This window comes from Colletotrichum fructicola, assembly GCF_000319635.2.
Source record: "Colletotrichum fructicola Nara gc5 chromosome Unknown KSG_Nara_v1_contig04, whole genome shotgun sequence".
Classification (NCBI taxonomy): Eukaryota; Fungi; Ascomycota; class Sordariomycetes; order Glomerellales; family Glomerellaceae; genus Colletotrichum; species Colletotrichum fructicola.
Window position 1 is genome coordinate 5431102 of NW_027094054.1, and position 26872 is coordinate 5457973.

A 26872-nucleotide genomic window follows, 5' to 3' on the forward strand; every position below is an offset into this window, starting at 1 on the left:
ATACCAGCGGAATTATTGCAACAAAAAGATGTACTTCGCGTACTAAAACTGTCTATAGGGGTATGTTACATGTACATGTGCGTTCTCAATATTTAACATGAAAAATACAAGCAGATAAGAACATCGACTGGCGCTTAGTACCAGGTGGCCTTGTTCCAGAAGAGGGCCTTGTCGTTGGCAAGGTCATCCTCGTCGAGGTAGAAGGTGGTGTTGAAGACGATCTGGGTGCCGGCAGTGGTGTCGTTGCCGTACTGGGGCCACTCCAGCTTGTCCTCGGCCCACATGGTGTTGGGGTTGCCGGTAAGCACGAAGGACATGAGGTACTTCTGCATCATGACAGCGATGGTGGCGTTGACAGAGGTGCTGCCGCCCATGCCACCACCGCTGGGAGGGCCGCCCGCGCTGGAGGAGGCGGTGGCAGAGGCAGCGGCAGACGAGGCGGTCGCGTTGGAGGCGGCGGTGGTCGTGGTCGTGGTGCTGTCGGAGGAGGAGTCAGACAGGGTGTAGGTGCTGTACCAGTAGTAGCTCTGGTCAGTGCCGTGGGTAGCCTGGTCAAGCGCGACGAGGCCGTTCCAGGTCTGGTTGTTCATGGCGTGGGTGAGGGCGAGGTTGTGGGCCGTCAGGTCGAAGTGCTGCTTCATGTCGGCGAAGCGCAGGCCGGGCTCGGTGTAGTCGTCCTCGGGGTACAGTACGAGGATCTCGTCGACGACGGAGTCCGCGATGGCGGGGAAGAAGATGCGCAGGTAGGTCGCGACGTCCTCGGTGGTGTTGACGCCCGAGTAGGACTGGGAGTTGGCCTCGTGCAGCTCGTGGGTGGCGACGACGGGGCCGGAGAAGTTGAAGCGGCCCTGGTAGAGCTGGGCCTCGTACGTGTCGGCGATGATGTCGCCGTCGACGCGGGGCTGGAACTGGTAGGTGTAGGCGTCCTGGACGGTGGTGGCGGCGGTGTTGAGCGTGTCGAAGTCGACGCTGCGCATGCACTCGATGCTGCCGCCCGCGCAGCCGGCCTCGGAGGAGACGTTCAGCCAGAAGGCGTCGGCGTGCTGGTGGCCGGCGCCGGGGACGAAGCCGGGGGACATGACGTAGGCGCGGCTGTAGAGCTGCTCGGCGTGGCCGGCGAAGCGGGTCATCTGGAAGAGGACCTGGGAGGCGCCGGCGGAGAAACCAACTGCAGTGATCTCATCGGGGTTACCGCCGAACTGGGAGATATACTTCTTGGTCCACTTGAAGGCGTGCTCGACATCCCAGATGGCAGTGTTGGAGGTACCGCCCTCGTGCAAGAAGGTGGGACCGTTGGCCAAGCCAGTCATGCCGAGACGGTAGTTGTAGGCAACATAGACGAAGTCCTGGGACAGATCGAAGAGACCTTCGGGGGTGTTCTCGGACTTGCTGCCACCGGTGAAGCCTCCACCATACGTCCAGACCATCACGGGCAGGTTCTTGCCTTCGGAATTGGCAGGGGCCCAGACATCCATGTACAAGCAGTCCTCCTCGGAGCTGCAAGCAACATCGGCGGAAGCCAAGTCACCGGTGTTGACCTCCGTCTCGACGGGAGGGTCCTGTGGCTTGGCCCAGCGGAGGTCGCCGGTCGGGACGGCGGCGAAGCGGATGTTCTGGTACTTGTAGTATCCGACGGACTCGTTACCGGCGGTGGCGACCACCGTGCAGTAGTCGAGAGTGACGGAGGGCATAGTGCCGGAGCCGGCGGTCGCGGTCGGGGCCGGGGTGGTGGTCTGGGCGACGGCCGCCGAAGCTGCCATCAGCAGCGATGAGTATTGGAATTTCATATTGGGTATTCTGAGCGAAGGTTGGTAGCGATCGGATGTTGTCGTGAGTTGCGATGCTTCCAAACAAAACCCACGATATCGAGGCCATGAAGAGCCTGATATATATAATGATCATTCATCTCGTTGAAAAGTCTTGTCAACACCATCCATGGTTCTCCGCGTTCACCGGTGAGCACGACGCGTACTCCGAGCCGCGTAAGGTAGCGCACCTCTGAGCCTCATTTACAATCGTCATGCTTCCCTGCGTTCATCATTAAGGACCATCTCGAAAAACAAGCGCGGCGGAGGAGGCTTGGGTCGCGATGTTGTAATTGGAAAACAACCGTCTCTCATCATTGGCTCGCATCACCCCCACAAGGCTTTTTAGAGTGGGATGAACTCTCGATATGGCTCCGGTTCATGAATCGGAGTTGATTTTAGCGCGGGAACTTGCCGCCCCCTACCGAGTTTTTGGGCCTCGGAAAGATGTCCCACAATTTAGAAAGGGGTCTTGGCCCCCGGAAGGCTATTCCAGAAGCCGTTGTCTTTGGCAACTTTGTGTTTGTTGTCGATCTCTTGCTCTCTCAGCCCAGCGGAGAGTGGGAGGTGGGGTTGAAGCGAGAGAAAGGGGGCGGAATCGGTTGCTTTAGTGCTGTCGGACCGCACCCACTTTCCGCTCCGCCTTCAGTGCCGGCACCGACGAGCCACATCTAAGGCTCTTCGTGGATTCCAAAGCCGAGAATGAAGATGTAAAATATATTGCAGTCATGTCCGAAGCACCGAGATCGCTGCGGTTGAGTTTGGCGTTTTGACGCACACCGCGAAAGACAGAAGCTTGTCTTTGAGTGAGTAGGACCAACAACGGGCACGCCGACTTGGCAGTGGGCCCAATGTGTGGGAAGATGTTCTATGAGAAGTTTTGAGAAATAAATCATCGACTGTGTAGTTCAGAAATCATGCTAAGAAAGTCCGGAAAGAACTCATGATCAAAAAGCTCGAGGCCGATAGCTAGAATTGACTTATACGAGATCGATGATCTGGTTCCACGACATCTGGATGCAATTGTAACTGCACGTAAGCTCGTACGAAGTCGCAATTCATACCGGGGTTCTAAATCCACGACGTGCAGCGGTCTTAAGCGGTGCGAGTGTGCATACCAAGAATACAGCTCGCCAAAATATACAACAGAAATCCACGTTCATGGGTCATATTGTTTATACGAAGAGATCAATATCTTGTCTAAACTTCTTCCTCGAGCAGGAGACAAGCCCCTTTCGACCTGCGTATCAAATTTCACAAGAAACTATCCTGTCGTAAGCACTAAGAACCACTTGATCTCTTAAATCACAACCATCCGGTGTTGTGCCTTCACTTCCATTTCTGTTCCTCACAAAGTTCTAAGTAGACCCGTCTCCGAGAACACGGATAAGCAAGGCCGCTTGTGAGCCTAGAATCTCATTCATTCTACAAATATGCACAAATCGGCCTCATAGCTCTTGATTTACTGACCTAGAGTCACTCCCGAAGCACGGCCCGATTCCCAATTTGAACACCATCACCAGGCTATCCATCAAGGATCACCAATACCAAGAACGAAGACTTGCCGTAGCTCCGCTTCTGCGGTCTGTCCACGTAACAAAGGGACAGTCCAGCCTCTTCCGTTGTCTCCGCGTTATTTAGCTCACCAACACCCCATGCAGGTGTCACCCCCGCGTTGCTCTCCAAATTTAGATTCGCCTTGGGCCTCCTTAGTTTCCGCACTTCATCGGCTTTGCCCCACACCCTCTACCACTACTGCTAGAGCTGTTACCATGCGACAAGTCCGGGCCAGATCCTTTACTTGATCACGTAAACATTGGCTAGGGTTCAAGCAGTTGGCCATCCAGCCTCTTGATCTCCTCCAAGCGACACAACGGGGAGAAAAGGTTTCTCTCAAGTCTCCCTTGCTAACATCGAGTTTTGAATCACCACAATGTCCATGAATGATTCTCAACTGGAATCGCGCATTTGAGTTGACCGCTATTTCTATCGCTGTACATACACATCCAACACGCCCTATTGCCGCTGTTTTCTCTCCTCGTTCAAAAGTCGCCTCATTTGCATAACGGTTCTGACCTTTTGTGAACACGTCCAGAGCCCGTCGCCTTTCTCCTCGAGGTCGTAAGGTGACGGTAAATCTGGATTGATAAAACCATCGGCCTTCATGCCATCCCAGTACTCTCTGAACCCTTGCTCTGACATCTTATCCTCATATTCACGGAGGAATGCATCCTCATGATATGCCCTCACTGCTTTGATATGACCAGGTAGGATTTGCCCACCGTTGACTTGTGCAAGAGTGAAGGCGCCCATGTGCTCCAGTCTCTCGACACCAAGCTCTTCTGAGGATTCATCTTCAACCACACGAACAATGGCTCCAAAGATGCGCTCAGAAGCAGCATAGTCCGGGTCTTCGTCTTCCCCGGAAAGGTCCAAGGGACCACCAGAGGGCATGGCGGGTTGCAGATGCCATCGAAGCCCAAGTGAATACATTGCCGCACAAGGGGATAAGCTGTAGCTCACTATGAACCTTTGACGCGTCAGTGTTGTCTGCTCCACCATGTGTTCAACTCCCAAAGCTACCAGCGTTTCATCGCGCAGGTTGTTTATCTTGATGGAGTGCATCTGGTCTCCAGAACAGCCTCCGTGGACAGCTACCCAATGGACTCCATCAACTGGATTTCTATGGTGCACGAGGTAGCACTTGATGGCGAAATCGATCTCCCGAACTCCGATATCTCGGTAACTCCTGAATGGGCCTCCTGCGTCGGCTTTGCCCACAGAATCTTCGTTCTAGGCAATTTCTTTGTCGGCGTTTCCGACGTCAACTGTGCGCTTGGTTTTGGGTACGCGCTTCTTCTTCTTGTCCTTGGTCTTGGCCTTGCCCTTTCTTTTTTTGGCTGAGCCTCCTTTGGATTTCGGCTTGCCACTCTTGGCCTCGTTCCGCTCGCCTTCGTTCTCATCTTCTTCGTCTTCTTCGCCCTCATCCCCTTCGTCAGCTTCCCCGCCAACATCGTCGCTCTTCTCGTTGCCTGCGGTGATGCTGCTCACACCGATTTCAGTTACTCCTGACGGATCGCCAACGTCGTACGAAATGAGAAATGCTGGACCAGACACAATCCCAACGTGGCCAGGCGGTGCAAAGCCTAACAGGCTATGATTAACCCATTTCTCTTGTCTAACGGCGTTTTCGTTGGCGTTGAAAGTGATTAAGTCGACTCCGTAAGGAGTAATGGGTTGCCTCCATTCATTGTTGAAAGTCCACGAGGCGGCGGGGAGCTTCATTTCCCTGACATAGTCTAATGCTTCTCGGCGGTCTGTTTCGATGTGGAGTTTCCCGATGGAATCGTCAAATGTGACTTTGAGCCAGACGAATTGAGGCTCGTCGGTGCAGGGAAGAAACAACGCGCGGTAATGGTATTCTGAGGGCCGTTGCGTCTTGCTGAACTCGGCAAATCTCGCGCAAATTCGTTCGTGTTCAGTAGGAATATTATACCGGCAATCTTCTTGACAATACGTAGTCCTGCAAGTTGGGCAGCGGTACTGGCCGGATGTTGTGAATTTGTTGCAAGCAGCGCAGGCTTTCTCGTCGGTAACTTCATCTTCCTGCCATTTCTCTGGCGTAGGCGTGCTGACGAATGCAGTTTCCAGATACTGGTGGAGGGCCCAGGTCGGCTTGCACTCAGCGGCGACGTCAGTTGGGCGAGGCTCGGCGGTGGTGTCGGGAGCTGGCTTATACTCGTTAAGTTGTAAAGAAAAGCGAAGGGTCGGCATGGTGATCGTAGCGATAGTGACTATTGATAGGCGCGTGACAGTCGTTATGGATGAATGAGTGATGATTGATGATGCGTGGTTGGAGAAAGGAGGTTGTTGTGGGACGAAGTCTGTCGAGGACAGTGGACAACGCGATCCTCCAGCAGTACCTTGTGTGCGGCTCTTTCCAGTCCCGTCGTGGTTTCATTTTGATATGGAAAGTCATTCGTTGAATGCGTGAGAAAGATCGTACTTGCCTCTTTGGGTACCTAGGAGGTTTGGCAGGATTCGGTCATGGAGGTTTCCCTGCGGCGCCCGTATGCCACTGCCTCCACTGCCATGAGGCGCAAGCCCGAAACGGCTTGCAAGAAGGTGGCCAACGGCTGTGCATGCCTGAAAGTCAGATGTGAGAGAAGAAAAGGAAGGCCGGGAAGGATCTTGGCATGGTCCTTTTGTCGCGAGATGATTGCCGGTGTGACTCGGAAGCGAAGGAACGATAAAGGCAACGGAAGTGCAGGTACTTAGGTAGATAATGGAAGGGAAAGAAAGAGGCAACTGTTCTACCGCACATCAAAATTCAGAGACATCGTGCTTGCCAATCCAGGTTCAAGATGGCAGTCTCCAGAGAAAGCGCCGTCATCATTGAGCGTCGTCCACTCGACACATCACCTGCCGCGCGATTGAACTCCTACAACCACCACGCCTTGGCACCATGGCTCGAGGAAACAGGCTACCTGACGCCCTTGTTTCTTCACAAGAGAAAGAAGGAGATCGCTCCTTGCAACATGGGGCCGTGGCTGTCGCCGGCAATCCGGCTGCACATGCTGCATCCGCCAGTTGCTGTCCACCGATTGTCCCAGACGGAAGTCGTTGCACTACTCGAGGTTGCTTCAGAAGTACAACACGACGTCACGAAAGCAGAAAGCATTGACAGACTCCAGTCTCTTGCCTGCAGAATTAATGAAACCATGGGCGGCTTCGGCAAGAACCCCCCCCCCCCCCCCCCCCCCCCCCAAGGGTACTTCGTTCGCATGGGCCACTGCAGTCCCAAAGATGCCGATGCAGGGACGCTGCGACCCGTATTTACGATCAAAGACGCCCTCGTCAAGCTCGTGTCATCAAAGTGAACAGTCCGAGCCCTTCTGAATCTGTACTACGAGTATCAGCGCGCTGACGAGGTTCCCGATGGCCAGCTCTTCTTCTTCCCATACCATACCGACCTCGATCGCCTGAGCGAATGACGATGCTACATCAACAAACACAGGGTCGTCGCAATCAGTCAGAGCAGATTCTACCATTGCAACCATCCGGGAATCACGGACGATGCGCTAAGATGTCTCGCGATGCATGTTCGTCGATTGTGGGCCGAGATGGCTCCCCAACTGAGGTTCGACTCGTGTGTACCGGATGTTTACGCGGAGGTAAAGAACCCCAACTTCCTCGTCAACTTGATTGAGATCAACTCATGGGGTGCGCATGCGGGATCCGGCAGTTTGCTATTTCACTGGTTGGACGATGCTGATATCCTCAACCGCATGGGGTCGGGGCCGGAGCCGGCCGTGGTCATCAGACTCGTGGAAGAAGGCGAATCGCCGGTGCTTTCGCGCGATGAAGCCTACCGGATCGGGCGGGAACGGATCATCGAGGATGAGCTGCGCTGCCTGAGAGAACGCGGCGTGGAATGGATTTTGGGGGATGATGCGCATGCAAAGTTCATGGAGCTGTCGCTGCCCGCTGCCTATTCCAGGCCCACGACAAGAAAGCATGGACTTGAGATGTTCCGACGGAAAAGGGCGGTCGACGACAGAATAGGCGACGGCAAGAGGTCGGCCGCGAGAGATCACCCTCGATTTGTCCAGTTGAAATGGGCATCATCGCAAGGTTAACAACAACAACAATTGAGAACATCATGGGTGCCGAGATGTCTACCTGGTACGTAATGACTGGGATGTTGATGATCCAGACCCTCCGGCGCTCCGTGCAGCCATTGCACTGCAATCTTCATCCACCACAAGAGACTTAAGAGCCAGGCTAAACGCCGGCCATTCCCCGGAAACAACTTTTTCTTGATTGGCTTGTCTCTTCCGGCCAAACGACGATGGCATTACTCCGGCTATGATGGACCATTTCATTGGTTGAAGGCTAGTCCTCTGGGTCTTCCCCTCTCTGCCGGGATCCATCTTGGATCACCACGCACAAGTGTATCTCCACTTGTTCCATCACCAGACTCATCTCAAACACCATCTCGGGCTCTTTTGGTCCGGTCGTGTAAACTTCACACCGGTGGACATTGAAATGTGGCGTTATGCTCTTCTCAATAGAGGGGTCAGATGAAGTGTAAAACAGACAACTCCCTGTTCTACTCCTCGACAGCCAAGTCTGGGTGCTTCACAGAAGTACATGTACGGGCGGCAGCATCGGATACTAAGCGACGATGGCGAACCTCAAAGTTGTCGATGTCCGCGTTGACCATTATCGACCGAACAACACGTTGGGAATACACGTCGAAAGACCTCGCATCTCATGGCGGTACAGTGACGCGCCCCAAAACTTCACCCCCGGCGAGCGGATCATCCGGATCTCGCGTCTCTCAAGCTCCGGCCCCACCGTTCTCGGCGAGTTTTCTGGAAATGACACAAACGCCCAAGACGTCCCGTGGCCGGTGAGTGAGGCCATCGGGTCTCGCGAGAAGTACTCCGTAGAGGTGCGCGCTCGCAGTCCGGATCAAACGGAGCTGTCGCCGTGGAGTGAGCCCTACGTATTCGAGACCGGCCTGCTGAATCGAAGCGACTGGAGCAGCAAGCTTATCTCGGCACCATGGTCGGAAGACGGCAAGAACGCTCCGCAGCCCGAGGACTTGTTCAGAAGAGGGTTCAAGTCTGAGGGCCGTGTGCAGTCTGCACGGCTCTATGTGACTGCCCAGGGCATCTACGAGGCCGAGATCAACGGGAAGAGGGTCGGAGACTACTTCCTTGCACCCGGCTGGACGAGCTATGATGGCCGACTGCAGTATCAGACTTACGATGTCGCCGAGCACATTTCCTCTTCTTCCAACTGCATTGGAATCCGCGTAGCCGAGGGCTGGTTCAACGGCCGCATCGGCTTCGAAGGAGGCCGTCGCAGCATTTGGGGCACAAGAACTGCCGTTCTCGCCCAGCTCGAGATCACCTACGAGGACGGGAGATCAGAGAACATCATCACAGACGATACTTGGAAGGTCACCCGTGGACCGACAAAGCTTGCCGAGATCTATGACGGAGAGAAGTACGACGCCACTGCAGAAGTTGTCGGCTGGTCTACCACATCGACGAGCGGCGACTGGTCACCGGTAGAGGTTCTGCCTGAATTGCCCAGTAACGTGGACCTCATCGCGGGATTTGGAGAGCCAGTTCGGCGCATGGAATCCTGGATACCCAAAGAACTTATCACGACACCATCAGGCAAAATCATCCTTGATTTTGGCCAGAACCTTGTTGGATATGTCCGATTCAAGAACGTCGAGGCCGAGCGCGGCCACCAGCTCACCTTCCGTCACGCAGAAGTTCTCGAAAACAGAGAGCTCGGCACTAGGCCTCTGCGTGATTGTCAAGCAACGGATGTTTACACCTTCAAGGGCGATCCGGAGGGCGAAAGCTGGGAACCGCGCTTCAGCTTCCACGGCTTCCGCTACCTTCAGATTGACGGCTGGCCGGGGTATCTCAATCCCTGCAGAGGAGCACTTAGAGTTGTCGTCTGTCATACGGACATGCAAGAAGCAGGCACTTTTTCCTGCTCAGATAGGCGGCTGAACCAGCTCTTCAGCAATGTTCGCTGGTCCATGAGGGGCAATTTTCTGTCTGTGCCCACCGACTGCCCTCAAAGAGATGAGCGGCTGGGATGGACGGGAGACCTCGCGCTCTTTGCACCCACTGCTACCTACGTCTACGACTGCTTCGGCATCCTGAAGAACTGGCTGGCGGATGTCGCCTTTGATCAAAAGGAGCTGGAGGGGATCCCACCTATGGTATCTCCGAATGTCCTCAAGGGCCATCAGAACTGGGGCAAGATTGGAGCCAACGCCATCTGGCATGATGTTGTCGTCCTCGCGCCATGGGCCCTTTATGAAGAGACGGGTAATACAAGCATTCTTCGGGACCAGTATGAATCCATGACAACGTGGATTCAGAAGATTCCAAGGAACAAAAGTGGACCAGTTCATCTTTGGGATTTTGGATTGTTCCAACTTGGAGTAAGTCGCAGGTGTCAATACTGCCATTGACATAGAAAAGACTAACATCCCTAGGACTGGCTGGACCCGAACGCACCCCCGGATGAGCCGATGAAGGCAGTCACAGATCCTCCTCTCGTCGCGAACGCATTCCTCATCCGTTCACTAGACTTACTCACCCAAGTCGCAACCATTCTTGAAAAGAACGAAGACGCAGAGCACTACCGCAGAGAATCTGCCGCAGCCCGACAAGAATTCCTCAATGAGTACGTCAGCGCCAACGGGCGCCTGACCTCCGACTCTCAAACAGCTTACTCCCTCGCAATCGCCTTCGACCTTCTCTCTCCAAAGCAGACGCAGCGCGCAGGGGACCGTCTTTCGGAGATTGTCCGCCGCAACAGCTTCAGAATCGGCACAGGCTTCGCTGGCACGCCGTATATCTGCGAAGCACTCACGCGCACGGGACACAGCGACGTGGCGTACGCGATGCTGCTGAACGAAACGTGTCCTTCATGGCTGTATCCCGTCAAGATGGAGGCTACGACGGTCTGGGAGCGCTGGGACAGCATGCTGCCCGACGGCTCGATCAACCCCGGCGACATGACGTCGTTCAACCACTACGCGTTTGGTGCTGTGGCCAAGTTCATGGTTGAGCGGCTGGCTGGTTTGAAACGACTGGATCCTGGTTGGAAGAGGTCAAGGGCTGAGCCAGTGCTCGGCGGCGAGTTCACGCATGCGGCGGCTGAGCATCTCACTCCGTATGGCAAAGTTTCCTGCAAATGGGAGTTGACTGGCAGCGACACTACTCCTTCGGAGCTGAAGGTTCAAGTTGTTGTTCCCCCATTGACAGAGATGGAAGTGGTGTTGCCTGGCAAGGATGGACAGAAAGTCGAGGTTGTCGGGTCAGGTGAGTGGTCTTTCGTGGTGGAGTATGAGCGAAAGCATCAGTGGCCGGTGAAGGCGCTTTCCATCTTCCCTGAGTAGATATACAAGAATCACATAGGTAATCAAGAGTCTGGATATTCGCGCTAGCGTTTCCAACAGCCTGGCTGATGGATGTTGAGTGTGTTGCCAAGACTTGTGCCAACGGCCGCCAAGCAACCCGGTCGGCTGGGCTGCAGGAAGCAAGGGGCTTTTGTCACCTTGGCTGAACGACATCCCAAGAGACGACCACGAAATACACCAATTCAATTCCATCATGTTCACAAATACATTGTCCAATTCATGGCCCCATGCTTCAGCTAGCCTATGCGTACATGACCTCTTAGTAGGTACCCGCAGACTTTATGATGATGTTGGCCTTGGCAATCTCGGCGTACTCCTCGTCCCTCTTCTCCTCGTCACGCTTGTAGGTACCAGCCGACTTGATCACAATCGAGTCCTTGGCAAGGTCGGCGTACTAGAAATTCTGGAGTCAGGACCAGTCCTTCTCTTCAAAGTCGCAGAGAACAACTTACCTCCTCGCCGCGCTTGTAAGTTCCAGCAGACTTGATAACAATAGAGTCCTTCGCCAAGTCTGCGTACTCTTCGCCACGCTTGTATGTACCAGCGGACTTGATGACGATGCTGTCCTTCGCCAGCTGCTCGTAGTCCGCCTCGCGCTTCTCCTCGCCCCTCTTGTATGTGCCGGCCGACTTGATGACGATCGAATCCTTGGCCAAGTCGGCGTACGCTTCGCCGCGCTTGTAGGTGCCGGCCGACTTGATCACGATGGAGTCCTTGGCGAGGTCGGCGTAGTCGGCGGCGACGGGGGCGGCGATGGCGCCGAGGGCCTGGAGGGCCTGGAGGGCCACGACGGTGAGGACGGAGAAGTGCATTTTGGGCGAGTTGGTGGAGGGCAATTTGGAAGAAGCGGGATATTTGCTTCGGGCAAGGAGGTTACAGGCGGGTCTTTATGTGAGGAGTAAGGCCTGAGACCGCTCGCATCGTCGACTGGGCTAGTACGTTACAGCGCCTCAGTTGGTCTTATCGCATCCTTCTGAGATGACAAGGCGGATGGGGTATCATCTTGTTCCAACCCGTTTCTTGCCACATGTGTCGAGTCGTAAGTCCTAGACAGGAAGGTATGTAAGCTAGCTCGTGACGTTTTGACGATCCAGACTATTGGATAGTTCCTCCGGCTTCTGCGATGTAACACTAACCTTGACACCCATGTGTTATCCTTCGCATGATTGGTTAAACAAAGCTTGAGATTGGGTTTCCATCTGTCTCACACTTACGACAGACCATCTCCGGTCATGTTCTAGGAACCCAATCCCTCGGTGGCGGGGCTGCGCTTGCATCCTTTTCGGACTTTCACGACCAGACATAAAACGCTCTCGATGGGGACATTCGAATCCTGCCGCCCTGAATGGTCAATATCAGCCGCGAAGCTTTTCGGGAAGAGATCCACGACGGGCTGCTGGGGATTTTTGAAGCGGCACCCATGCAAGTGCTAGGCCGAATCAAGAAGCTCGATGGCCGAAGGAATAGGCTACAGCATTTTGTATAAGCATAGTGCACAGGCCCACCAAGTCATCATGCGGGCGTCTTACTTGCCGGATGTTTCTTCCGATAGAAGGCTGGTGGTCCGAGAAAGAAGCACGCTGTGAAGAATTCAACGTGTCGCTTCTCCCAGTTTGCCTTTACCATGCTGAAGTTTCGAGGTTCTTGGGACATTTCTGACCTTTTACCTTGGATCAACCGCAAAGCAGCCATAATCCTGAGTATCGCCATGTGGTGGAAATTTGGTTCGAGATATGAAAGCCTCCACCAAGCAGAGGGCAAGGAGGCTGGTGCACCTTCTAGGCGCTCAAGATGGTTCAGTCACCGATGGCCACAATCGAATATCCTCCTCATCACCACCAACTCGGTGACGCTCATTGCGCTTATCTATACTATCTGGGCAGGAGGGCCGAACACTTCGACAAAGGGATGCACACAGATACTTTCCACGCCATGTAAGTTTAATCAATAAACAAAAATCACAGATTACTTTCTCTGACGATTGCTGCAGCACCGGCTCTTGAGGCGATCAAGTACAAGACGCCAGAGCACTACAATGCAGAGTTCAGGCAAACGAACAAGTGGCGAGGTCCGCCTGGGAATCATTCCAACGCTGTCGACGTCGCGTGGCATAAGATCGAATTGGGCGCGGGTGGGATCTGGGTCTCTGAGGAGGAAGTAAATCTGTTGAACATGACAGACTCGGCAGAGCTTCCCTTCCACAAAGTTCCCGAAGAACAAGGCGGGGGTTACCTGGCCATGCTCGAGGTCTTCCATCTGCTGCACTGCTTGGTCAGTTCATCACCCGTTGCTTGTGCTAAATGACCTGTGCCTAACACGACTCTCAGAATTCACTGCGAATGGGCTTGTTCTACAATTACGAGCATTATAAGTTCCTTGACGAAGGTGTTCCCGACGAGAATATCTATACTCACTATGGTAAGTTTCATATTGCATCATCAAAGCTTAACGAAAATAAGCTCCAAATTGACTTTTGCTTCGTCAACTCAGACCACTGCATCGATATGCTCCGGATGAACCTTATGTGCTACGCGGACGTCACCCCGGCCCTATTTGTGGACCCGCTCAGCAATCCCCTGCGCAGAGACGCGCTGCCCAACTGGTCATCTATGCACACTTGCAGAGACTTTGACGCGATATTGGATTGGAACAAGCACGGTCCTAGATCGGTACGTTGGCGTGATGCCGGTGCCAATCCGGCGTGGGATCCGAATCTCGAGGGTGCAGAGCAACCGTTCCCGCCTGAGGGACATGCGGAAGAAGGTCACCATCACGGGTAGCAGATCTTGTGTATAATTTGCATGGTGGTAGTTTTAGATTCTGATCAAATGCTACGAATGACAAAACTGAGCATGTATGAAGAATGAAATTGGTATCCTGAACTTCGTTGTTGGTTCTTATCCGGCGTCCCCAGGCGCCGCCCTTCTGCGTCTAACTCCTCTCTGTATCTTTACACTGTGCTGCAGCGTCTGGAAGGAATATGTCTACCTAATGATGGCTGTGAGTTGTTGTACAGAAACAACGAGCTTGAATGTTAGCTTACCTGAGAATCCACTATCCCAAATATCATGGCAACTGCCTCTCTATTCGCAGGCCTTGGTGTCGCAGCAAGTGATGCTGTAGCCGCCAGAGGGGGCGTAGCCGCAGAAGACGTTGTCAGAGTTGCACTTGCCGCCGTAGAAACCCTGAGTTCCGGGGCTCTCGGTCGTGCAACCGGCCTGGACACCAGCGCTGGCGAACAGGAGGGCGGTAACCACAGTAAGGATCTGCTTGGAGAGGTGCATCTTGGCGGCGATGATTGAGGTCGGAGTCTCGGAGAGAATGGGTAGGTGGGCTTTGTGAGCTGTAGGAAATTGATCTGATGGGTGATGTTTGAGGTGTCTTGTCTCGAAAGGCGGGATCATAACTGCTGCTTTATAGCTGTTTCTTCTCATGGTATTCTTCATACGAACATTGTACTCGGACCACAGCTCCCGGGTTGATAGTATGATCCACGTTGGGACAATAGAGTTCTGACATGCAGAGAGACTATGGTTTGAGATCGGAGGAGCACATGGCCATTGCGACCCAGATCAGATTGAGGCAGCTCGTCTACCAAGGCCAACCCCCTTTTGATATATTAAGTGCCCCCCATGGCTCATGATTCATGAGTCTACGTCCTCGTCCTTGGCTTTTATAGACTATCATGATCTCCTGTTACCGCCGCTAGGCTTTGATGATGCGAATGGACCTTAGTTCATATGGTTCCTAGAGAAACAAGTGACGTTCAGGTCGAAGTTCTGTTCCAAAGATGATGGCTTAGGTTGACAAGAGGTTGCTTTCACTGGCAATGGTTCAAGGGAAGACAAGTATCCGCAGTCGGATTGCTCAGATCAGACCATGTGGAGACTGGAAGTCCGATTTCCCCACAACCCGTGCCGTGGCTAGGATGGAATTCAGAAACACGGCCTGAACTCTAACATATTATCTTACTGGTGACGGTTAACGTGGGACAAGAGGCGCCAAGTGGAAAGCGCATGGCAAAAGAACCACAAAGGGCCGGGACTTACATTCTTCCTTGTCTCAGTGGGGAGAAGATATGTTAACAGAACACTATCAGTGGGACTCGACACAAACGCATATCGAATCGCGAATGGAGAAAGGTTTCTGGTCAGAAATCCTCTCGAAATACTCAACCTTACACTCTCTCCGATTCCCACGGGCATCTAAATTATTTGACATCTGAAGCGCATGCTTCTGACAGACTAGCAACGAAGGAATAACGATGGCTCCAGTATAGATAGTGAGTTGGCTGACGCGGTCTAGCTTGCCTCAACATACAACCTTGAAGATTCAAAGATATGGACCTCAAAGCCCGAGTGTGTCCTCCTACTTAGGCCGAATCACTAACGCTCTTTGGCTACAGCCTCGTAGTGTTGAGATTGTGACCGACTCGGCCATGGTGACTGTAGTTGTCGGAGACAGATATGAAGGAGTGTTTCACTTTCTGGCGGGACAAAGCGCGCCAGTATCCCACCGGAACTTGGCTTGCGGATATGAGCTTTTAAAGTGAGGATAGTCTACCGTTGCATCCCACCGGCACGTGGATACGGGCTGTGGGCTTAACGGCTTTGGCAAGGCACATGTCCACCGAGTGGCAATGTTTCCATGACTCGCAAGGGGGAGCGGAAGGAAAAGAACACAATGGAGCCAAGACTCGTTTGTGCTGTGAAATTGAGCTCGGGTTTCAGACTGTAAAATGAGCCCATGGCTATCATTAAAACCGAAGTCGCCAACATTGGAGCATGTGCCGGCTACACAATCAGCCGCGACTCTACCATGAAAAGATACTTTTCCATGGCATTGAATGTAAACTAATGAGATAGCGGTGTCCCTCATGTCGATTGATCAGCCTACACCATGACGGACGGAGATATTATGGAATTGGATGTCGTACTGCAATCAAAATCAGTTTTGCCAGTCGGGCAGTGCTATTTAGCCATCCGGGCAGTGTCCACACACACACGTATATAATCTGTAGCCTATCTCTAAAGCGACTATATTTCCTATTCTCGCTTTCATCGTCATTATTATATATTATTATTATTGTCGTCGTCATCGTTATTATCGTTATCCTTATTACTACTCCTATCGCTCTCTCTATAATCACGAATCATAGGGAACACTGCCCGGATAGCTAACTAACACTGCCCGACTAGCCAAACTCATCACAATAGTCTCAGTCTTTGGATGAGACACTGGCCACGGCCTTGTTCTCCGTATTGCTCGTAAGAGTTGCGTAGAGTAGGCCCGATGTCCCGCTTTGAGCGGCCGGACATCCACGACGGGTTTTAAAGCATTTACTAATAACTTTGAAAAGCGCAGGCAACTTCTGAATTCCATGATTCAACATAACATTCAACATACAAGCTCCAATACCATGTGACAGTATGTTGTTTGTATGGCCAGTAGCATATGGACACGGAGGATGGTAAGGGGTGATGATTTGCGGATCGTATAAGCAACTTTTGTGACTGAGTAGTTAGACGAACGAGCCAATTCATACACATCTGCGGTTTTCTATCACACTTCTTTAACAGATATAGCAAGCTAAAGTAAGGATGGACTATGGGAAGAGTACTTTAGGGGTATGTAGGAAGAACAAGTTGTATCTCTACAAGGAGATTGAAGACTGGATGGGCGATGAGACTGAGAAAATTGGTGTGGCAGTTGCCGGTGTATTTGCCGTCGTTGAAAACGAGATCTCCCAAAGAAACAACGCCGCGGAGACTTATGGAACTCGAGCACTGATGGGGTGGCAGGACACATGTCTGCCGTTCTCAGTAGCTTTTGGAAGGCGTATTACTTGGTGCAGCATTGGTACTATCGAAAGGAGGTGAGATATGCCTCATTGCAAGTAGACGAGATGGGGACATACCGTGATCCGGCAGGTTGTATTGTTGTCGCCAGGCTTGGTGACGAGTTGTGTATAGGATTGAACGTTGACAGTCTGACCATTTCCGCATGAGGGCGTAGCATAGCTCGTTGGGATATTGCAAGTGAGAACCGCGACTCGGTTGTCTTCGGTAAAGGTGCGGCAGTCGCGTGCGACAAGGTCGCTATGATGAGGAGCAGCAGCCACAGCCACAGCCATTAGGATAGTAACAAAAGCGGATGCGACAACCATTTTGACGAGTAAGGCTTCGAGTATGGAACGATTGGAAAGATACAAGATTCAAAGTGAGGGTGTAAAGAGAGTGTGCAGCCTTTTATAGTTGCTGATCGACAAAGACGGATAGAGATTCGAAAAGAGGCGAAATATATAGCAAATGTCCATCATGACTGACAAACTCTCCCACCGGGTTCTGAGTGGCCAAGACCAGACTGGACCCACAGAAGTTCCAGACTTTCCAGATTTTTTCCCAAAGTGTAGAGTGCTAGGTATTGCACCCGGACATTGTGTTGTTTTAATACTGAGTCGATGACTAACTTGGTCATTGAGTACAAGTTGCTTGCCAAATTGAGCTTTCGAGCACCCTGTGGGATCCCCTAAACGATTTTCTACAACTAAAGCACATGTGACAAGAGGGAAGTCGGTTTCGGGTCATGGAAACGATTTGGATCTCGGGCCCAAGGGTGCTTCCGGGTGTCCGCGTCACGTCGCTTCTCAGGATTATTCACCATGGCTGGGAACCACGAGTCGTAAGAGTAGGTCTGTTGCGTGGCTTATAAATAGGCCCGGGCCGGAGACTTACCGGATGACGCCGACCCGCCTCGCGACGCCGTAGTCCTGTAAAGCCGAAGGAAAGAAAAGCATTCTCAAATTCCAAGCTTCTGTGCAATCTCTGTTCCAGCAAGACGACCGAATGTCATGCTCCGAAGGCAGCTGGTGGCTGGTGGGTATTCATTGTAGAACAACCCAGTCATCTCTCCACTTGCATAGAGACCTGGGATCGGTACGTCATTGTGAGAAAGAACGCGCGAGTGAAGATCAGTCTTCACACCGCCGTAACTTTGTGATGGTGAGCTATGATTCGATTTTACTTGGGACTTGTTGGCTTACGTGAAGGTGAGATTGGGCGTGCAAGGGAAGCCGTAGAATGGGGCCTTTGCGATCGGATTCGCCCAGTTGGTCTTGTTTGGTTTGAGGCCAGTCGTCGCCTTGCCGTCGAGCTTCATTAGATCGAAACTCTTGTCATTGATAGCCGCATTGAAGTCATCGACTGTCTTCTTGAGTTTCTTCGGGTCGAGGTTTAGCGTCTCTGCCAAACCTCCGATCGTGTCTGACTTCTCCGGTGGCTTGTCTGTGGTTTCGTACACCCAGCTGCCTTTGAAGCGTTGCATAATTACCTCGTCGGTAATAAAGTAGCAAGACATGTTTTGATCTTTCCAAGTTTGAAGGGCCGCCATTTCAAATGTGGCAAAGAGATGTCGTTCACCTTCGTCGTAGAACCGCTCGCAGTCGTTGTTGACAAGAATGCCGTAGTTGTGACCCCAGATCACAGCATCCGGCTTGTCGGCCCGAGTATCGACAAGCTCGCAATGCATCCCATCGAAAGATCCGGCAGTATCAGCGCCAACCTCAAGACACATTCGTAAGCCTGCTCCCTTGTTATACTTCAAGCCTGGGGCAATCAGCGGCAGCTTGTGCGAATCACGCCCAATATATCGGGCCAACATCTCTTGGTTAGCCTCAAAGCCGCCACACGCAAGCATGACCGTGGGAGCTACAAGGTCGTGAAGCAAGCCGTCTGTCTTTCGAACTTTCAAGCCTCGAACGCATCCCGCATCAGTCGTCAGAAGGCGAACAGCCTCAGTCTGATAGAAAATATCGACCTGGTCGAATGCTTGGATGTGGCTTAACAAGTTTTGAATGATGGCGTTGCCACCGCCCTCCGGAAACACAAAGTGTTGGTCTGTGTTGAACTCCAGGAGAACGTTTGGTTCGTTATGATGTACGAACTTGACACCATGGTCTTCAAGATAGCGTGCTGAAAGGGGAGCCTCCTGTCTGAGCTTTTCACAGTAGTCTTCGTCTGCTGCCCCATTGCTAACACGTCTCATCTCCTTGACCCAATGGTCATCTTACAAGATCAATCAGCACTTAATCATTCATAGCGATTGAACAAGTCGACCTACCGAAATCCAAGTTCTTGTCCAGTCGAAGGTATGCCATGGTCCACTTTGAAGCACCCGAACGTTCACCCTCCTTTCCAGCTTCGACGAGAGCTACACGACCGCTCTTGTTCAGACGCTTGCATTCCTCCAGGAAGTTGAGGGTCGTCATGCACCCAGCAAAGCCGGAGCCGACAACGACGACATCGTATGTTTCAGACGATGCCATATTGAGATTGAAATGTTGAAAATGATTTCAGAGGTTGACGAGAACACAGACAGCAGCAAAATGCCTTTTCTGATTAATCCATCAGGCTCGAACAGACATGCCATCTCCGTTATGTATTATGGAGAAGCTTCGGATTACGTGGAGGATCACAAGATGTGGTGCCGGATCGAGAATGCCTGTGTAGCATGAGCTTGCGGGCACAAATCAAACTGCCGACTCAACTGCATGCGTTCCGTCATCGCATGTAGTGTAGCGTTGGCACTTTTATCGTGGTTTTCACCCAGGCTGTCTATCCTGTGACAGCCAAGAACACCGCTCTTAGTGTCGTTGGCCAAGAATCAGCTTCTATTAACAGGGACAGACGAGGGTGTCCAGCATTAACAAAAATAGAAACTAGTCAGGAATGGTCATTCGAATCCACCATATAGGCGTTATGGTCGCCAAGCTAATAGCTTGTTGCCTTATAGTGTCGTAGTTAGACTGAGCAGTTGGACACCGCAGACGATCTGGCCTAGCAAATAGAAAGGTGGATGGATAAATAAAAATGGAGGGAGGCAGACAGTTATAACAAAATGATGCCATGTGATGCCTCGTAGAGTCTGGTCTTAGCCTCTAGAGACCTGCATCCGTTAGCAGTTTTAATTGATGCGCACACACAGTTCGTGCTTATATCTTTCTGTAGCAGACCTTGGTCCAGCTGCTCGCGCGAACTTAGAGCGGCGAGCGATGTGGCCGCACCTGAGCGACATTTGGCGTCGGGAACAGGGATCACGAGAATTCATGCTTATTTCGGCCGAATTGCCCACGGCACAGGCCGAATGACAGACGTGGGCTCCCCCGCACTCTACCCCTCCTGGCTTCCCGTGGCCCGAGATCGTTCAAACCAATCTGGCAAGATCTGCGACAACAAGATCTTGTTTCCGCCCGAATGTTATCGCGGGAGAAATCAAGCCCTGACCCGTTCAGTGATGTCTTCATTTACGGTGTCAAATCCATTGGTGGAATGGCGTGGGGACATCACGGCATTGGCGCTTGGGTTGCCGTGATCGCTTCGTTCGGCGTAGTCTCCGCCGAGATGCGACTTTAACTTTGTTCGAAGGGGTTGACGCTCATTTCCCATGGATACATATGAGGCCAATTGCCCAGTGTGTTTACATCGTGAGATTCGAAATCTTTGTTGATCATCGTGGTTTCTTCTACTCCCGTTCATCCCATCTCTTAAGCTTATTTCCCCGCGTTCAAGTTGACGAAGTCTCCACTGTCGACAAAATGAGATTCCAAGGCATCGCAGCCACCCTGGTCACGGCTCTGACTTCTGTCTCCGCTGCTCCATTCGGCGAAAACACCGAGGTTCAAGCCCGCCAAGACACTAAGCCACCCTACTTCTTGCTGACCGGCGACTCAACCGTGGCCGTTGGCGGTGGTTGGGGAGACGGTTTCCTTCGCTACGTTCAATCGCCGGCTGATGGGAAGAACTACGGCAAGAGTGGTGCTACGACCGTTTCTTTCAGAGCCCAAGGCATTTGGGACACCGTGATTGGCGAAGTCCAGGCAAACAAAGATGCATTCAGCCCGATCGTGACCATTCAGTTCGGTCACAATGACCAGAAGGAGGCGGCCGGCATTTCGCCGGACCAGTTCCAAGCCAACCTCGAGACACTTGCGAACGAAGTCAAAGCTGCTGGAGGAACTCCGGTAAGTTTGCAGAACGATCATGGAGAATTGGCACTGACTTCATTTCAAGATCTTGATCACCTCCCTCACTCGCCGAGTCTTCAGCGGCGGCAAGGTCATTCAGAACCTCGAGACAGAGAGACAGAGAGCCATCGCGGCTGCTGAAGCCGTCGGTGCCATCTATCTTGACCTCAACACCGCCAGCACCAACTACGTCAATGCTATCGGTAACGAGAACGGCCACAAGTACGACCTTGCTTCTGGCGATTCAACCCACCTGAATGTCGCCGGTGAGACGGTCTTCGGCCGCTTGGTTGCCGATCTCCTTCTCGAGAAGCGAACCGACCTTGCCCAGTACATTGCTGAGAACAAGGCTCTGAGTGACAAGATTGCGAATGGAGAGTTCGCGACTGGTGACGAGTAAACTTGGCGCGTACATGCATGAGATTGGCGAGCATTGTAAATGACAAGCTTTGATGGCACAGAGCATTGTGTTGTCTTTCTCTTCAGGATCAATATTCTTAGTCGTGTATGTAAGTATTTATAGAAAATGCACATAAGATCGTCTAAAATTTTCAGATTCCCACCTGTAATAACACCAGAACCGCAGTCTAATGATGGGAATAATGACCTAATGACGGCCTCATAGAGGGATAGGCAACTGATGGCCTTTGCGCCAAGTCTCACCAAGTCTGATAGTAAGGTACACGAGTCCAGCGCAAACAAATTGAATGCCGCCTGATAGTGTAGACGACCATCCAACACCAATAGTCTCAATCAGCGGCAGACAAACCGCGGTCGACAGTCCAGCAATTAGATACCTCATAAGATAATGTCCAGCTTTTAATGTCAGTTAGGGCCCTTCACAGAGACGCAAAGGAGGACACTCACCCGAAGATCCGCCGCTCTGAGATTGTTGGATTACGTCGAAGATGTATGAGTTCAGGCTTGGGAAAGCTCCCATCTGAGCGACCCCCTGAAAGAACATGCAGACCACTGGCAATGGGATTCCACCGATGCGCTTGTCCAGTGTCCACCCGTACATAACCATAGATCCAGGGAGCATGAAGGCCAGAAAGATCAGACAGCTGCGCAGCCTGTCTTCCGGGAGACGGAAGCCTCTCTTCTGAATCCACTTATTGACAGTCCAGTCGGCCCATCGACCGCCTATCTGCGAGCCGACAAGATAACCGGCACCTGGTACAAGGTACAAAAGCCCTGACTGAAGCGGTGTTGTCAAGTGGAAACGCGGGTTGAGGACGTATCGAATTGGTGTAAGCAAGGCATACATGTTCCAAACCAGCGAGGAAGAAGCGAGGAACTAGGGTGGTTTAGTGCCTGGTTTGTAGTTTGGAGGTCAGCCCTACTCACAACTAGAAGCAGATTCTTGTTTCCGTAAACCTTGACCACCTTGGTAGGGTTGCCCCAATTCCAAAGCTTGGAGATCTTCTCCCCGAAAACAAGGCCTTGCAGCTCCGACACCCTGAGTTGATGATGGGTTTCCGGGAGTGCAAAGTAGATGAATGGCAAGGCCAGCAGTGCGAACGAAGCCTGAATCCAGAAAATGACGCGCCACGTCGTATAAGTTACAACGATGCCACCGAGAACTGGGCCGAAGGCGGGACCGAATGCTACCCCAGAAAGAAACCATCCAAGAGATGTAGCGCGTTCAGTCTGTTGGGACATTCGCATTAGAAAACCAACTTTAGAGAGAGGCATTCGTATGCATGTACTTACTGGGTGGTAGATGTCGGAAATGCTTGTGCTTCCAAGAATCAAGAAAGCCGTTCCTTGGAAGGCGGTCAACGCTCGAAAGAGGAAGAAAACCTCCAGTTGAGGCGCCAACGCCGTACCGATGGTGAACACTAAGAACAATGCGACACTGCTCAAGTAGGCCTGCAAGTACAATTTCTCAGCGACGGAGTTTTGCACCTTTTGTGGTTGTCTGACATACTGGTCTGCGACCAAAAATATCTGCGTACGGGCCCCAGATGAACGCCGACAGGCCCATAAACGTTAGGTACACGGCGTTGCTGATATTGATGACCGTAGCTGATGCCTCAAACGTTGAAACAATCTCAGGAACGGCAGCCAAGACGCTTGTTGTGGACATCTGTGCCAAAAAGCCGCATACAGCTGCAATCCCGGTGACGATGCGCTTTTGCAGCGGCTTCAATCGGGAGTAGACGGAAACTTGGACGCGGGACTGGTCCGGGTCTTCGCCGAACCCGAGGACGGGGTCGGGGCTCGCAGGCCGGACCTGAGACTCCGTGGACGACATGTTGCGGTCGGTGGACACGGCGCAGGGACTCGAAAATGGCGTGATTGTCTGCAGAAACTTTTGCAACAAATACATTTGCGGACGACAATAAGTACGCATTAACCTGAACAAACTACTTGCCGATGTCGGTCGGCAAAACACGTCAAACAGGACGGCAATTTAAGAAGTGCCCGACAGCAAGTGCAGTGCAAGGTTCAGGGGCGGGGATCAGCGCTGTGTTCCTGAGCAAGTCGCATTTTTAGCTAACGAACCCCAGATACAGTGGCCCATGCAGCGATCTAGTGACTCAACTTCTGTCTCAATTGAGTCAACTTGATGGACTTTCGGTCCGCACCCCGGCCAAATTGGTTCTTGCCGAGCAAAGCAAGCAGTAACTCTTTCAATATTTTCCTTTCAACTATTGATAGTAAGAAGCAGACATCCTCTGTTCCAGCCGTGCGTCTTGCAACACGATCTTGCTGAGTGAGAAATATCATCATGTTCGGCGTTCCGTCTCTTAAAATAACATCTCGACGAGAAAATAAAGTTACAATTACTTCGGTAATGGCGTCTTTGCAACGTTTGTGTATGTGTACATGTATTGACAAAGGAAAATGGGGTATAACCAGCTTTAGGCATGATGTCCTGACCGAAATTTCTTCCAACGCTCTACCACCTCATCTCTTTCCTCGGGTGTTGACCTTCTAAACTCATTAATACCTTGCCGTAATCTAATTAGTAGTATCTCCGCCTTAAGCTTCGTAAGGCGATGTTTTGACAGCTCTTTCTCTATGCCCTTGAGAGTGTATCCGGGCAACCCAAATATAGCTGAGGGTCTTGTTAGTAAGTCTTCTCGATGAAAGAAGAGAAGTTTTGAACTTACCAGCAAAAATGTTACAAGTGAACCCTCGATTACCCTGCCACAGACCTTTGCCAAAGCCCTTGATGCCTCCCTCTTTGGCACCCTTGTATGGTCTAACGACAATCCCCCGGAACGCGTCCCACGTCCCCAGCGCAGCCTCCTTTCCGGCAGTTCGCAGACCGCTACCCAAGCCGGTGATCTCGTCTCGCCTCCGCACGTCGTGGCTGAACGCACCGTACGACGGATAGTTGTGGAAACCGTTTGCGACGTTGTAGAATACCGCGCCAGGAGCTTTGAGCCCGGCCTTGGCGACCTCGAGACCGTAACGGCCTGTTGCGCGGGCGACCTCCTTCACTCTACCGCGTTGGCGTTTCTGGTACTTGACGACCGACGACTTCCGCCTGCCTTCTGGCGTCTTTTCCAGCATCGCTATCTCGGCGTGGGGATCGGCGTTTTGGAGAGATTTGCTCGCCATCTTGAGGGCGATTGTGTTCATCTGGGAGGGCGATAATGTGTTCTCGCGGACGACACACTTGAGGTTACCGTCCTGGGTTTGGGTGACGGTATTATCGGTCTGTTGATCGCTCGTGGTGTCGGTACCTTCGCCAACGGACTTCTCTCGTTCCTGCTGCGCTTGCCCTTGCAGATCTGGTGTAGGCTCTATGTCTTGAGTGGCTTCCCTTTCAGGGTGAGCGTGTAGACGTTGAGAGTAGTCGGATGTCGCGATTCCAATGGCAGTGAAGAAGCCAGAGACTGCGGCTACCAGACCGATGAGGGGATGTTCCGCACCCTCGTCAACATACCAATGCTTGTGCCTGAGAAGCTTGACGTCGTGCGGTTTCATCATGCCCTTATCGACAAGACACCCGACTGCGAAACTGCTCAGGTGCGCACCAGACTTCTTATGCCTCCAAGTCGCAAGTCTCTCAGGGCAGACGTCGCACCGCATTCCGTCCAGCACCAATCGCTCCTGGATGTCCTTCGCCGTATCGCCAGCGCCGTCTTCCGCTCCAATTCGCTCCGCCATCTGCTGCACCGCAACCTGCACCTCTGGCTTCAGAGCAAATGAGATGCTCGCCGCCAGTGTTTCGGCTGTCATCTCCTTGAAGGGCACCGGCATGGGTCCTGCTCCAGCTCTCGCGATCATCTGGCCCCAGAAGGGCTGGTCTCCGAAAAAGGGGACGACCACTGTGGGACGACCTGCTGCGATGCCTGCTGCAGATGTTCCGGCACCTCCGTGATGCACAACGGCCGAGACGCGCTTGAAGAGCCAGTCATGGGGGCAGTTGCCGATTAGATAGATGTTGTCCGGGACGTTGTCGCCGCCGCCGACACCACCCCATCCTTTTGACACGATAGCACGTACTCCTGCGATCTTGACGGCGTCGAAGATGAGTTGGGTGAGCGCCTTTGGGTCATCAACGACAATAGAGCCGAAGCCGATGTAAATAGGTGGCGGCCCAGCTTCGAGGAATTTCGTGAGGTCCGGTGGAGGTGTGTACTTGTCGGCCAGAGATAAGAATGAGAAGCCCGTGATGTTGATGTGGTCGTCCCAGTCGGCAGGCTTGGGGATGAGCGATTCGGACCAGAGGAACGTAAAGGGAACGCGGAGTCTGGGCAGGAGTTGACAACCCCATAGAGGGGAGATAGGGTCGAGGCTGAGCGTTTGAGTGCGGAACTTGTTGATCAGGTCTCCCAATCTATAAACGTGTCAACAGTCTGGTTGTCAAAGGCAGTCTTGGGGTGACAAACCCTTGCCATGTGAGAAGCTCCATCATGATGAAGGACAGATAGTTGGCAACGCTGGTGTCCGCCTCGCCGTAACTCATCGACGCAAGAGGGTGGTGGAACGCTTGCGTCGGGCACCAGGGCATAGTGAAAACCATGTGTAATGGGATGCCTAGCTTCTCAGCACAGTGAATATGCGCCATTGATGGTGGATTGGCGATGATCGTGTCAGCAACAAAGAGGTCGTCGGCGTCTTTCACGGTCGCGGCTGTGACACGCTCCCCCATTCCGTCACCAGCCTCAATGCAACTCCTCCAGCACCCGTCGATAATCTCTGCCATCTCTTTCCTCCTTTGCCCAATGTCGCCTGCCTTGACACTCTCACGGCTAGGAAGCAAACCTGGATTCTTCACCATGTAGGCCATGAGAGCCTCCGGGTCTCCACCAATGCTGAAAAATTCGACCCCATTCGACTCGACAAAATCCTTGAAGACGGGGTGAGTGCATATTCGAACGCGGTGCCCAAAGGGGGGTTTCATGAGTAGTTGCGCGACTGGGATGAACGGCTGGATATCTCCTCTTGATCCAACGATATGAATGGCGATGTTCAGCCGTGGACTCCTCTGCGGGGGCTCCCTCCTCAGGTTTTCCAAGATTACACTGGTGCGGCGTCGCGCCAGAGCCTCCTCCAATTCTTCATTCTCATCCCCATTCGGCCCAGCTTTGAATGCACCCTGAAAGTCCTGATACCACCTCGCGAGTTTCTGGGGATTGGCGTGGAACCGGACCTTGACTCGTCCATCGTTGCCGACATTGCCGGATGTCGCCGTCTCTGACCTCTCACCATGCAGCGCGATGTGCCCCGGTCCATTCGATTTCATGCGACTGAGAGCCATGATGGGGATTGAAGCTCAGGTCCACAGACCGAGCGAAATGCGAATCCTCAATGCTGGATTTCCGGGCTCAATGGGCGATGAGGGTTGTTTTATTCGGGGGCGATGAGGTTTGGATGAACCTGAGAAGCTCAGCTGCAAATCCCGTCGCGCTGACTCGGGGGAATCACGTGTAGTAATCAAAAAAATGTCCCTCGCATCCATCGTATCCAGCCGCTTTCATCCGCGCACTTCGCCATAAACGTCATAGAGGATCCGTTTTGGACATTAGCGTCGTTTGCATATTAATTGTTGCAACAACAAACGCGCCCTGAGTGCGGTAAGGTTTACGCCGCTTGCATTGGCGGCCTTGGTGGACCCCT

General features: G+C 52.6%; 14 protein-coding genes across 14 annotated transcripts; 5 read left to right on the forward strand and 9 right to left on the reverse strand.

The window, feature by feature from the left end:
• Window positions 1-134: 134 nt before the first annotated feature.
• On the reverse strand, window positions 135-1787 carry CGGC5_v008364 (Secreted lipase; the record flags this gene model as incomplete). Its single annotated transcript, XM_032026486.1, has 1 exon — window positions 135-1787. One exon carries the CDS (start codon window positions 1785-1787, stop codon window positions 135-137), a length of 1653 nt encoding a protein of 550 aa, XP_031891972.1.
• A 2034-nt stretch (window positions 1788-3821) lies between these two features.
• Window positions 3822-4259, reverse strand: CGGC5_v008365 (uncharacterized protein; the record flags this gene model as incomplete). The annotated part of the gene is made up of 1 exon (XM_032026497.1): window positions 3822-4259. One exon carries the CDS (start codon window positions 4257-4259, stop codon window positions 3822-3824), a length of 438 nt encoding a protein of 145 aa, XP_031892149.1.
• Window positions 4260-4598: 339 nt separating this feature from the next.
• On the reverse strand, window positions 4599-5579 carry CGGC5_v008366 (uncharacterized protein; the record flags this gene model as incomplete). Its single annotated transcript, XM_032026508.1, has 1 exon — window positions 4599-5579. One exon carries the CDS (start codon window positions 5577-5579, stop codon window positions 4599-4601), a length of 981 nt encoding a protein of 326 aa, XP_031891975.1.
• A 590-nt stretch (window positions 5580-6169) lies between these two features.
• CGGC5_v008367 (uncharacterized protein) lies at window positions 6170-6685 on the forward strand (the record flags this gene model as incomplete). The annotated part of the gene is made up of 1 exon (XM_032026519.2): window positions 6170-6685. One exon carries the CDS (start codon window positions 6170-6172, stop codon window positions 6683-6685), a length of 516 nt encoding a protein of 171 aa, XP_031892150.2.
• A 243-nt stretch (window positions 6686-6928) lies between these two features.
• CGGC5_v008368 (uncharacterized protein) lies at window positions 6929-7444 on the forward strand (the record flags this gene model as incomplete). Its single annotated transcript, XM_032026531.1, has 1 exon — window positions 6929-7444. One exon carries the CDS (start codon window positions 6929-6931, stop codon window positions 7442-7444), a length of 516 nt encoding a protein of 171 aa, XP_031891963.1.
• A 548-nt stretch (window positions 7445-7992) lies between these two features.
• bglO-1 (putative beta-glucosidase O) lies at window positions 7993-10749 on the forward strand (the record flags this gene model as incomplete). The annotated part of the gene is made up of 2 exons (XM_032026542.1): window positions 7993-9786; window positions 9841-10749. 2 exons carry the CDS (start codon window positions 7993-7995, stop codon window positions 10747-10749), a joined length of 2703 nt encoding a protein of 900 aa, XP_031891962.1.
• Window positions 10750-11029: 280 nt separating this feature from the next.
• On the reverse strand, window positions 11030-11582 carry CGGC5_v008370 (uncharacterized protein; the record flags this gene model as incomplete). Its single annotated transcript, XM_032026553.1, has 2 exons — window positions 11030-11164; window positions 11223-11582. The coding sequence occupies 2 exons, from the start codon at window positions 11580-11582 to the stop codon at window positions 11030-11032; spliced, it is 495 nt and encodes a 164-aa protein (XP_031891961.1).
• An 896-nt stretch (window positions 11583-12478) lies between these two features.
• Window positions 12479-13550, forward strand: cctO-8 (Cyclochlorotine biosynthesis protein O; the record flags this gene model as incomplete). Its single annotated transcript, XM_032026564.2, has 4 exons — window positions 12479-12704; window positions 12761-13041; window positions 13098-13188; window positions 13261-13550. The coding sequence occupies 4 exons, from the start codon at window positions 12479-12481 to the stop codon at window positions 13548-13550; spliced, it is 888 nt and encodes a 295-aa protein (XP_031891960.2).
• A 303-nt stretch (window positions 13551-13853) lies between these two features.
• Window positions 13854-14174, reverse strand: CGGC5_v008372 (uncharacterized protein; the record flags this gene model as incomplete). The annotated part of the gene is made up of 1 exon (XM_032026575.1): window positions 13854-14174. One exon carries the CDS (start codon window positions 14172-14174, stop codon window positions 13854-13856), a length of 321 nt encoding a protein of 106 aa, XP_031891967.1.
• A 2437-nt stretch (window positions 14175-16611) lies between these two features.
• CGGC5_v008373 (uncharacterized protein) lies at window positions 16612-16936 on the reverse strand (the record flags this gene model as incomplete). The annotated part of the gene is made up of 2 exons (XM_032026588.1): window positions 16612-16632; window positions 16688-16936. The coding sequence occupies 2 exons, from the start codon at window positions 16934-16936 to the stop codon at window positions 16612-16614; spliced, it is 270 nt and encodes an 89-aa protein (XP_031891966.1).
• Window positions 16937-17568: 632 nt separating this feature from the next.
• Window positions 17569-19093, reverse strand: helE-1 (3-ketosteroid 1-dehydrogenase helE; the record flags this gene model as incomplete). Its single annotated transcript, XM_032026599.1, has 3 exons — window positions 17569-17761; window positions 17813-18833; window positions 18889-19093. The coding sequence occupies 3 exons, from the start codon at window positions 19091-19093 to the stop codon at window positions 17569-17571; spliced, it is 1419 nt and encodes a 472-aa protein (XP_031891965.1).
• A 1269-nt stretch (window positions 19094-20362) lies between these two features.
• rhgT-2 (Rhamnogalacturonan acetylesterase RhgT) lies at window positions 20363-21382 on the forward strand (the record flags this gene model as incomplete). Its single annotated transcript, XM_032026610.2, has 4 exons — window positions 20363-20788; window positions 20838-21187; window positions 21278-21300; window positions 21378-21382. The coding sequence occupies 4 exons, from the start codon at window positions 20363-20365 to the stop codon at window positions 21380-21382; spliced, it is 804 nt and encodes a 267-aa protein (XP_031891964.2).
• Window positions 21383-21410: 28 nt separating this feature from the next.
• ITP1-7 (Itaconate transport protein) lies at window positions 21411-23048 on the reverse strand (the record flags this gene model as incomplete). Its single annotated transcript, XM_032026621.1, has 5 exons — window positions 21411-21607; window positions 21659-22088; window positions 22139-22441; window positions 22505-22663; window positions 22722-23048. The coding sequence occupies 5 exons, from the start codon at window positions 23046-23048 to the stop codon at window positions 21411-21413; spliced, it is 1416 nt and encodes a 471-aa protein (XP_031892252.1).
• Window positions 23049-23658: 610 nt separating this feature from the next.
• Window positions 23659-26513, reverse strand: UGT80B1-3 (Sterol 3-beta-glucosyltransferase UGT80B1; the record flags this gene model as incomplete). Its single annotated transcript, XM_032026632.1, has 3 exons — window positions 23659-23855; window positions 23911-25589; window positions 25642-26513. 3 exons carry the CDS (start codon window positions 26511-26513, stop codon window positions 23659-23661), a joined length of 2748 nt encoding a protein of 915 aa, XP_031892251.1.
• Between the last annotated feature and the right edge of the window lie 359 nt (window positions 26514-26872).